Source organism: Oenanthe melanoleuca, chromosome 14, assembly GCF_029582105.1.
Source record: "Oenanthe melanoleuca isolate GR-GAL-2019-014 chromosome 14, OMel1.0, whole genome shotgun sequence".
Lineage (NCBI taxonomy): Eukaryota > Metazoa > Chordata > Aves > Passeriformes > Muscicapidae > Oenanthe > Oenanthe melanoleuca.
Genome location: NC_079348.1, coordinates 848,167 through 859,458, shown reverse-complemented (window position 1 = coordinate 859,458; position 11,292 = coordinate 848,167). Strand labels below are relative to the sequence as shown.

The 11,292-nt window shown below is 47.2% G+C and overlaps 1 protein-coding gene across 2 annotated transcripts in view; it reads right to left on the bottom strand.

Moving 5' to 3' along the window:
• Positions 1 to 1,712: 1,712 nt before the first annotated feature.
• LOC130259364 (multidrug resistance-associated protein 1) overlaps positions 1,713 to 11,292 on the bottom strand; it is a 49,891-nt gene continuing 40,311 nt past the window's right edge. Inside the window, exons 25-31 of one of the 2 annotated variants that reach the window (XM_056503595.1) lie at positions 10,009 to 10,135; positions 9,581 to 9,682; positions 8,467 to 8,613; positions 7,391 to 7,549; positions 5,822 to 5,988; positions 5,064 to 5,258; positions 1,713 to 4,031 (exon numbers count right to left, since the gene is read on the bottom strand). In XM_056503595.1, the coding sequence (XP_056359570.1) occupies positions 3,923 to 4,031; positions 5,064 to 5,258; positions 5,822 to 5,988; positions 7,391 to 7,549; positions 8,467 to 8,613; positions 9,581 to 9,682; positions 10,009 to 10,135 (1,006 nt within the window). In that variant the 3' untranslated portion in view covers positions 1,713 to 3,922. The other variant, XM_056503596.1, reaches the window with a different exon arrangement.

The following is an 11,292-nucleotide window of genomic DNA, read 5'->3' as shown; positions in this document are numbered from 1 at the left end:
CAAACACTGGGGAGGAGGGAAGAGGAGGATGCCCCTTAGCAGGAGAGCAGAGGCTGCTGCTGTCACAGGGATCAGATGCACTCCCTGCAGGGGCAGCTCCAGCAGGGGCTCTGCAGTGGGGACAGGAGCCTGGCTGGGAGTGGCAGCAGAGCATCCAGCACTCTGCCCAGGGCTTGCAGCATTCCCACTGCCAAGTGCCAGCTGCTCACAGCAGGGCATGTCCAAACACTGACACCAGCATTTCCAAACTGCATCTGGCCACCAGGAATCTGATCTCTCTGATCCCTGCAGCGCATGGGGAAAGCAGCAGGATCTCACATGATGGTTCATTCCTGGTTTTCTTCTTGAGTGCAAGTTGACTCTTGCATGTGCCCCAGTGGTGTTGCAGTTTCTGGCATGGTCACCTGTCAGATGTTGCTTTAACAAACCAAAACAGAAACAAAAATTTCCTGGGCTTCCACAGTGTCTGCAGCCAGAGCTGGCCCCAGGTCTCTCCTCAGGAATCACAGGATGATAATGTGACAGTCCAACACACACAGAGATACTTCTCTTTACTATGACTTTTGTAAAAGCATCCCATTTTCTAGAGAGATGAAATAAAAATAAAGTATTTAAATGGGTCTCTTCAGTAAATAAAGCAAATATAACACAGAAAGGGGCAATAGGGAGGGGATGGGAGAGTTCAGCTGCAAGAATCAACCCAGACTGACAAAAGCAGCAGTTCATTCTCCAACAGCTGCTCAGTGGCTGCTGCACACAAGTCAGGAACAGTTTACAGTTTCTGCTGGGCAAGTGCCTGCTGGTGCTCAGGTACCAGGAAAGAGTTATTTTCCCTCTACTTTCTTCAACTCTCATACTTGAGGGCACCAAACAGGAAGACAAAACAATTCCAAACCCAGATATAAGTTATAAGCACTCCAAAAGTCTATCAATGGATCAGAAAACCAGGAGCATTTAGAAATACTAAGAACAAAGTTAGGTATTTGTCCTGTTTAACTGAGGCCAAAGAGGAACAGAATTGCCTGTGTTGCTGGGTAATTCAGAAACAGACATCTTTTAGCATCCCATAATCTCCAATATAAACATCTTTAAATGCTCATTTTCTGTTCCTAAGTTGGCAACAAAGGGGGAAGGCAGCAGGAGACAATCCAAACATACTTTCCCACTGTTAACCTCTGAAAGGACCAGTTTTGCTGTCAGCCAACCCAAAAGCAACCCTAAGAGCAAGCAAAAATACCATCAGCTTTCATACATCAAGCTGTGCTGCAAAGGCAAAAGCAATTCTCAAAACTACATATGAAAAACCCATCATGTTTCAGATGTGCTGAGTCCCCAGGGATATGTTCAAGTACTGTGATGAATCTGGAACTCAAATCTCACAGAAGTTATCTGGAAGTTGGTTAAAGCAAAACATATAAAGGAGTTGACACTTGGAGATCCCATGTAGGAGAGAAATGTTACCTTAAAATCCTGGTCCCATGATTCCAAGTTTAAGGCAATACTGCAACTAAAGCCAGAAAACAGAATCAAAGCTGCCATACATTGATTTACACCAAATCAGGCCATACATGTGTGTGCCCCAGATGGTCACCAGACACACAGGAGTGCCAGAATGTTAAAGGTGTCAGTGACCAAGGCACAGCTCTTCCTGTGTCACAAGGGATCTCCATGAGGGTCAGCACTGGGAACACTTACACAAGTAGCTCTGTTCACACATGGGAATTAGAGGTTTGCAGGTCTCCTGCAAATTCTGGGTTTGGGCAGAATCAGCTCTCCCAGATGTGAGAAAACTCCCATGTTGCAGTAAATAATGTCAGCCAAGATGTATCAGTGTGCACTGAAATCAGATCCAGTAAACTCAATGTACAGCAGCTCCTCTCCCTGCTCCTCCCAGGATGGGGTGGAAGGGGGATCACAAGATTTTCCTGGAGGTGACTGTTGCCCAGCAGGAAAGGTGTCAGTGGCATTCCCAGCTCCTTTCCTGGGTCTCTGCAGGGAGCTCCATCTCCACCTGAATGTCCAGCAGCAGCCACAGCCTCACCCACAGCCCCCTGCACTCCACCCTTCTGCCCATCACAGTGCTGCACCAGTGTCTGGGGGTTTGAACAACTGCACTCAGCTCCTCCCCAGCCTCCCCAGTCAGCCTCTGCTGGCTCCATTCCCACAGAGAAAATCACACCAAGCTCAGGGGATGTGGCACACCCAGGCCATGGACACCACTGGGGGTGGCAAAGGTCCTCAGCTCTGAGACTCCTGCCCTGCTGACCCATCATCACCACCTGTGCTCAGCAAACCACAAAACCATCCAGCACAGGTATCTACACTCAAGGCTTCTGACCCACCTAACAAGACATCAGGCCAAGCAGAATGATTAGTCTAAGCAGAACCAAGAATTTCTACTTTCAAGGCAAGAAAAGCTGAACTGACAAAGCAAACCCTTTGTCAAACCCAAGGCAAGAAATAACACATTTTCTTTCAAACAATTTTTTACTGCAAGTTCTTTGCAAATATTTGCATTGTCATTACAAAAAATACCAAAGAAATTTTCATTCTATTCAATTTCAGAGAGTCATAATTTACAAAAAAATAAATAGCTTTATCTAAGGACAACAATTGTCTAGTATTAAGGTCAGCAATATCAATCACAGAAGTCCACATTCTCAGTGCTGAGTATCTGGATCCATCTGACTTAGTTTGCTTTCTTCCAGCATTTGCCTTTAAAATAAGACTAATCAGAACATTGAAAAGTAACTTTTTTCTTACCACAAAAAGATGAAAGTTCAACATGGATCTTGAAAACCAGACTCCACTGCCATTTTACTTGTTAGACCCTTCTGACACACAACTTTAAAACACTAATTATTCTTATTAAACAACTGCAACAGAACATTTTCCCACAAAATTTAAGAGTCAACAGCAGCAGCATGAAGGGCATGTTTCTTTGATATAAGGCTAATGGTCCTTGATGTGGCAGAGCTGCTATGAAAGCACAGAACTGGCAAAGCCAAGGGTGTGCCAACCACTGGCACCCTGAGCCTGCAGCTCAATCCTCCCTGTCAGCCTGTCCCCACAGGTGGCACCTGCACTGGGCACCCAGCTGAATTCCTGAGTGAGCTGGGTGTGAGACCAGGACTGCACACAGCACACACAACTGCTGCACTATTTGGTTTGGAATGATTGTCATTCTGGACATGCTGAAATACTGCTTGGAAGTTGACTGTGCTTTTTCACATCAGCACTACTGACTGACAGTGAACTTGCTGCTCTAACACATGCTGTAAACACATGAAACCTTTAGGACAATGCATAAAGCATTAACCATGTACAGTAAATGCCATCATGAGAAAGTCTGGCACACATTTTATTTCACAAGAAGAAAAATCTTTGGACTATAGTACTATATGCCACAAAATGTTCCAAGTGCATCCCACAATAGATGGCTCATGAAATGAGGAGTCTGCAAACAAGCAAATAATTAGCATTTGCAAAAATGTTTTAAACCAAAAAAAAAATAGAAAAAAAAAAAAGAAAAAAAAAGAAAAAAAAAAACAAAAACAAAAAGGGGGGAGGGAACTTCAGAACATAGGAGCAGATGAGAAGAAAAAGCTTTTCTGAATTTCTCTGCTGAATCACTCCATACATTTGAGTGTATAATGGCAGATTTCAGGCAAAAATAGGAGTCTCTGAAGTGTCTTGCACAGTGTATGAGCTTCTCCTAAAGGTGGTTAAAATCAATACTAAGGAGAAATAAAAAATAAGAAAAAAATTGCATCTTTATGTTGCTTCCATTGCCATGCTCTGGTTAACTTCACTGTGTCTGAAACTCAGCTGGATGGTTCAGGGTCAGTCCAGCTCAGGGGAAGTTCATCTCTGCAAATGCATCACCTCCCTCTTCCCCACAGGAAACAGCCAAGTTCAAATGCTACACCAAGCCTGAATCTTTGGCCATGCTATAGAAAATGCCTTTTTCCTGAAGTAGCTGCTCTGGGGTACCACACTCCACCACTTCTCCTCTCTCCAGGACTAAAACTCTGTAAAACAAGGAAGATAAAAAAAAACCAGTCACAAGAAGATCCAGAAAGCCAGTGCCCATGGATATATGTGTACAGCCATTATTTAAAGTGAAGACAGTGCTGCCTGTGTGAGCTGACTGAGGCTCTGTCCTGCCCCACCTCTCTGCAGATGGTCTGTGTGTGCTCTGTTTATGGCTCCCCATCTCCTCCTGCACACTGTGCTGTGAGCCAGCCAGGGGTGGGCTGGCAGCACTCCTTGTCAAGGTGTGTGAGGGTCTGCAAGACCCTGCAGGAGCTGGGATAACCTTCCCTCAACACCCCCCACACCAACTGCTCTTACACAGCTCTGTGACAAAACAAACAGCAAGTGGCACAGGTCAGTGGTCAGCTCCCTGCTGCAGCACTGCTCAGCCCCCCAGGGATGCAAGGCACTGCACAGAGGGCACCAAGCCCCTGGCAGGGGCTGTGCCTGGTGGCACCACTGCCACAGCTGAGCTGGGTGCTCCCCTGCTGGCAGCACTGCTCTGATCTGAGCACAAACAGAGGGTACAGAGGTTCACTGAAATCCTACCACTGCTCACTTTGCCTCCTGCGAGAAAAGGGACAAGAGAGCCTAAAACTGAAATGTGAGACAGCAACTTGTTCCTCAACCACACCTCAGCAAGGCAGCCAAGCATGAGGGAGGCTGTATGAACTACAACCAGAAGGATGGAAAGTGAAACACAAATAAACTTCAGGGGGCAGGATCTGCCCCCCTGGGCTCCCCATGCTGTCTGTGCCTAAGTAAGGACAGGGCCCAGGAACAGCCTCCTGTCCTGGCCCCTCTCTCCCCTTCCCAGCCTGCCCAGGCAGGAGCAGCACAGCAGCACTGCCACAGGGACAGGGGAGCTGCCAGGCCAGAACACAACACCCTGCCCTCAAAGCAGGGACTCCAGCAGCTCTGTGCACAGGCAGCTAAAAACAAACCAGCAAACACCCAACACAAAGACTCCCACTGAGTGGAGCACAGTGCAGGTCACAGTCAGCAGGATAAAAGCAGGATCACTGTACCTGGTGTAGTCCATGATTGTGTTCAGCCTGTGTGCTATAGTTAACACAGTACATCCTTCAAACTGAGACTTTATAGTTGACTGTATGAGCTTATCTGTCTCAAGATCAACAGCAGCTGTGGCTTCATCCAGAACCAGGATTTTGGACTTCCTGAGCAGAGCTCGTGCCAGGCACACCAGCTGGCGCTGTCCCACACTGCACAGATGGGATGGGGCGTGGGGGGAGAAGGCACAGCAAGTTTAGAGCATTCATTAGTATCCAGTTTGAAACCTGGCAATTCCTGGCAACTAAGGTGGGTCTTACTATTCCCCTGCAGAATATCCAACAGCATCTGAAACTACATCCCCTCAAATGAGGTCCTGGCAATGTGGTAAGAGAATACAAGTGGTTTCAGCATAACTGCATCAGGCTGATTCACTGAATTACTGCAGTGTTGAGGGCTGGCCTTTGAATGGTTTCTACAAACTGAATGTATAAAACTCTGCTAAAGGTGCAAATAGCAAGTGAACAGCTTCCTTAGAATAACTGCTGCTGCTGAAATGCTTTCCAAGGCTGCCCAAGCTGACAAACCTCCCAGCACTCAAAGTATTTCTTAAATTATTTGAAATTCCCAAACTCAAGAGGTGAAAACATGTTGAATAAAACCCAGCTGGTTGATTGCCTGGTCACACATCAAGAATTCTCACCCAGGGCTGGGGCAGCAGAACTTTCACAAGCACACTCATGGTTCAGCTCAGCACACCCTGTCTCTGACCTACCTGAGGTTCTCACCACCCTCAGCACACTCATGATTCAGTTTATCAGGAAGGGATGACACAAAGTTCTTCAGGTGAGCCAGTTCCAAAGACCTCCAAATGTCTTCATCAGAGTGCTGGTCAAAAGGATCGAGATTCATCCGCAGAGAGCCAGAGAACAGTATTGGATCCTGTCATGGAGAGAGCCAGAGAACAGTATTGGATCCTGTCATGGAGAGAGCCAGAGAACAGTATTGGATCCTGTCATGGAGAGAGCCAGAGAACAACATTGGATCCTGTCATGGAGAGAGCCAGAGAACAGTATTGGATCCTGCCATGGAGAGAGCCAGAGAACAGTATTGGATCCTGTCATGGAGAGAGCCAGAGAACAACATTGGATCCTGTCATGGAGAGAGCCAGAGAACAGTATTGGATCCTGTCATGGACAGGGATAATTGACAATGGACACAGAACAGGGCAAGTGCTCCAAAAATATTTGTTAGATAACAAAAGGAAACAAGATGCAGTTGCAAGCAAGCTAATATATAGGATTTAGGAGTGAAGGCTCATTTTTTTTCCAATAAAAAGTTATTCTCCCTCACTCTTATTCCTTGCTCTTCTTGGGGGCCTGACCTCTTCCCTTTGCAGATTCTTGCAGTCCCAACCTTTCCATTAGTCAGTACTTCATGAATTCAGGAAAAAACCCAACAAAACAAACAAACCAACCAAAACACCCAAACCCCAGCCAGCTTTCTTTCTACTGGACCTCTAGGCTAAGAAAGAAGCTCTCCCTGCTCAACCTTCTGTCAGCAGGGACTATAAGGTCAAATTTTCACTTCTCAGGGAATTAACCATCTGTAAATATTTCAAAACTCTCCAGCTGCAGTATTACTCTTTTTTTCCTCAGACAGGAAGAAATACTGCTTTGGAAATACTGATGCAAAATAAACAAAAAGAGAAAAGTAAAGTGTCCCCCCCTGCAGGATATCTAAAAGAGATGGTGAGAACAGTGAGGTCACTTGTTTTTGCCAGTGTGCTGCAATGGTAATTCAAAACATCACATTTTATAGCCTTACTTTGAATCAGAACAGGCAATAAAGGCTACAGAGTAAGAGCTAAAACACTTGGGACTGAATCCAGTGCTCATGGAGCTGTATTCCCAAACATTCAGCACTATCAACCCACAGCTGCTGGGCTAGACTGGGATGGTTATGCTCAGGTTTCTGTGCAAGAGCAGCACTGACAGCACACCCTGCCCAGCTCACAAAGGGATCCCAAGCAGGTGTTCAGCTGGATCAGCCCTGCCCTCTCAGGCTGAGCTGTCTCTGCCAGGTGAGAGATCAGCTCCTGAATCCAGAGGCCACAACAGGGCTCAGCCACAGCCAAGTTCCTACTTGTTACCTGGCACAGGTGAACTGAAACCAGCCTAGGGAGAAAAGCCTGGTTTGAAGTGCTAGCAAGAGCCAGCTGAAATGAGAGAATTCCAGAGCACATCAGAGGAGAAATAACAATTTTCTCCTCAGTACTTTATGGAAAGAGCACTGGAGTGCAAAGAGCAGAGGAGTTCTGGCAGTGGCAGGATTTGGCACCTACCTGAGGGATGATGGTGATCTTGAACCTCAAGTCATGGAGCCCAATCTTTGCAATATTAATCCCATCAATAATAATTTCACCTTCAGCTGCTTCATTAATCCGAAACAAACCCAGAGTGAGTGAGGATTTTCCAGCTCCTGTTCTTCCAACTATTCCAATCTGTTGGGAAGAAATACAGGAACAACTTACTCTGGGAAAGAGTTAAAGCATTTCCAAGCATTTCCACCTGAAACCAACATATTGTCATAATTTTGGGGCTATCCACACACCAAAAGCATTCAGTTTCACACCGTATGTTTTACTTCCCAGTTAGACTGAAGTCTTGATCAATTCTCAAATATAAAAAATTGCTGCTTTAGTTGGCTGAAACATCTCTTGCCATCTGCCCATTGTACCACCTGAGGTGGCATTCTGCCCATATCTGTAGGTAGAAGGTGTGCACTCAGGAGAAAACAAATGCCCAGTTGGCTACCACAGATCAGAGGCTGGACAGCAGGTCTGCCACAGCTGCTATTTATGCTGCTGTGCAAGATCACACATTAACAGACATCAGAGAACCCACTCAGGACAGGGGTGGGACATGTGTGAGTGCATGGGCAAGGAAGCAGGAGGAGAAACACACAGATCAGCTGGGCCAGATCCAGAAAATCTGCTCTGAAGTCCCATTCTTCCCTGCAGTCTCACCTTGCAGCTTCTGCCTCACTAGATCAGGATTCCCTCCTCTACTGTAGGCTACTTTCCTGAGATTATAATTAATTTAATCTCTCTGCAACCTCTTTGCAACTCCTCTTTGCTTAAGGCAAACAAATTAGCAAAATTCCCTGGGAAGGGGAGACAAGACAAGCCTCAGCTCCCAGTGAAACCAGGCCAAATGATACTTGGCAGCCCCACACAGAAGAGTCTCTCTGTCCATGATGCAGAACACACCTCACTGAGCCCACAGCATCTGCAGCTACAGCAGGGCTGATCCCAGAAGCTTTTCCAGCTCTGAAGAGCCCCAGAACAGAGCAGGGTTAAACTCCTCTTTGCCCATGCATGCAGAGCTGTGCACTCAGCACCCTGCTCTGGGCCAGTACCTTCTCCCCCCCGCTGATGGTGACGTTGATGTTCCTCAGCACCAGCTCCATGTCCTCCCGGTAGCGCAGACCGAAGCCTCGGAACTCCACCCTGCCCTCCTGGGGCCAGCTGCTGGGAGGGGCTGTCTGCTCAATGCTCCACTCAGCCTGGAACAAACACAAACACCTCTGGTCAGCTCCTGCTCCCACCTACACGGCCTCAGAGGACTCAGTTTGCAATTCAGAAAAATCCTTTTTCAGGGATAATTTGCAAAAGGAACTGTGGTGAGAAGGGAGTTGTCTCAAGACAGATGAAATGGTGTCAGTAGCCAAGGGCTTGGCTATCTCAAGTCCCACTTTCCTCTTGCCAGTGGCAGAATCATGCAGGCAGCACACACAACCTGTCTGCACAGCCCAGCGTGGCAAGGAAACCTCTGGGGCAGCCACACGTGCAACTAAAGACTAAAACATTGATAAGCTGGTAAAAAGCTGCTGCCTCAGCCTCCCACAGAGCTGAGAAAGGGAAGAACACACCCCACTGCATTCACTGCCACTGCCAAATAAAAAGGCTTTTACATGTATAAATACTGGTCTGCTACTAGAACTTAAGAAAAAAATCCTAGGAAGGGTCTTCACAATGTTTGGATGCAAAAGTAGCGACCCAGGCAAGGGTCAAGTGACAGGCAAGGCAAAGAGAAGACCCAGGGAATTCCATAACCATAAAGGGAACAACAGCACATTAAATGAGTTATGTGATTTCAATCAAAACAAAAAACAAAAAAAAAAAAAAAAGAAAAACCTTTTTATTCCCCATACTGAGTGCAAATAGAGAAACAAATAAAACCATGATGTTTAAAGTCTTAGGAAACCAAAACATTTGTGCTGCCCTACTGCTTAGCCTTGAACCTAGCAGTAGGAAGTTCTCAGAACTAAGAGCACATTTCCTAAAGAGCACTGTGTAAACACCAGTGGATGCACCACAGAAAGCACCAACAGGAACTTCCCACTGAGCCCCAGCCCTTCCCTGGCAGGCACTGAGCCCTGAGCTCTGCCCACCCTCCAGCCCATGCAGGGGCAGCTGAGACCCCAGGACAGGGCACTGGCTCCCACAAGAGAGGGGGGCAGCTCAATGTACCTCCTTCTCCATTTCAGAGTATTCTTTGACTCTCTCAACAGCAACAATGTTGGTTTCCAGCTCGGAGGACATTCGGACCAGCCAGTTCAAGTATGCTGTGATCTGCAAGGAGAAAAGGAGTCAGAGAGCAGTTCACACTGAACAGGTCACCATGAAAAACATGGAACAACCAAAGCAATTTCATGGAATGCATAAACACAGGCAGTACCTTGGCTAATCAGTGCTGGACAGGAGGAAAGCCTAAAGCTGCTGAGATACTGGGATGAGACACCTTGGCCACATCCCCTCACACAGGGAAAGCACAGGGGAACTTCCCAGCATCTTCTCAGACACTACTCGCAATTATTACTTCCCATGTTCCTTGTATGTGTTTGCCATTGAAAGGCAATGCAGCCCAGCAGCTGGAGGTGTGGAGGAGGCAGAGTTACCTGCAGCGAGTAGGACACGGAGAGGCCGACCAGCCCCGCGCTGAGCTTGGTGCGCGCGATGACGGCGAAGAGCGCGGCGAAGAGCACGATGCAGTTCCCCACGAACTCCAGGCGCACGGCCAGCCACCTGCAGGGCACACACACCCCCCTCTGTCACACCAGGTGTCTCCTCACAGCTGGGATCACCTCTGCAGCACCTGCAGCTGGTTTGGAGCCCAGCCCTTTCCATGCCTGCCCATGAGAGATGCAGGAGCTGTTCTTGGAGCTTTCCATGGCTGTTTGTTGTTCCTTATCTCAGGAATGCTTTGTCCAGCTAACAGCAGTCTGCTCACCAGACCTCCAGGGCAGAACCTGCCTGGCAGAGGCAGGACTTGTCTTTTATACTCTAAATTACACACTAGGTATTTACAATTATTTTCCAATCCAATACAACTCTGTTGAACTGTCCAGCTCTGTCCCCATCCAATCTGAAAGTGCCAGCGTGTCACCCAGCATGGATGGCACAAAGAAGAAGGAGAAAGAGGTATCCACACCCCAAATTCTCCATCTTGGCCACGAGCCCCTTAAATATAAACATTCTAGAAATCTGCTAATTCTACATTCTAACAGTCTCATTTACACTCTATTTATTTTTGTGGCTTGCATTTCTTCTCTCAATGTTGGTAAATTGTTCCAAGGAGCTAAATCCAGCCCCTGAGACACCTGGGTCTCATTTGAGGGTCTTTGGGGACCCCACCAGGGGAGTCTTGAACCTCCCAGGGAAGCCAGAGGAACACTCTGGGCTCCCACACACCTCCAGTACACACCCACACATCAGGGACATGGATAACAATATCTGTTAAATATCCTTCTTTTTGTGAGATTAATAATATGGCACGTGTGTCCTGCTGGTGACACAGGCACTGCAAGATAAGTGAGGCTCTGCTTCAGCAGCACGTGCACCTAGAGACATCCAAAATTAATGGTGCATAAACTCCTGTCTTAACTACAACTGCTTTCTGAACATAGGGATCAACACACCAAAACTTGTGAAAGAATTTAACCCAGAAGCAAGGCAGGAACTCTCAGAAAGGTGAGAGATTCAGGAGTAATTTTAACTTCATCACATAAGTTGGAACAAAACAGATTTACCCACACAGGCTTCCCTGCCCTGGACGTGGAAACCCAGAAAGGTTTTCCCAACTAGGAAATGCAACCCTTGTTCTGTTCCCTTGGTCAATCCCATCCCCTTTCCCTGTCCTTCAGCCTTTCAGTCACTCCCACCCTAATTCCCTGTTGGCCCTC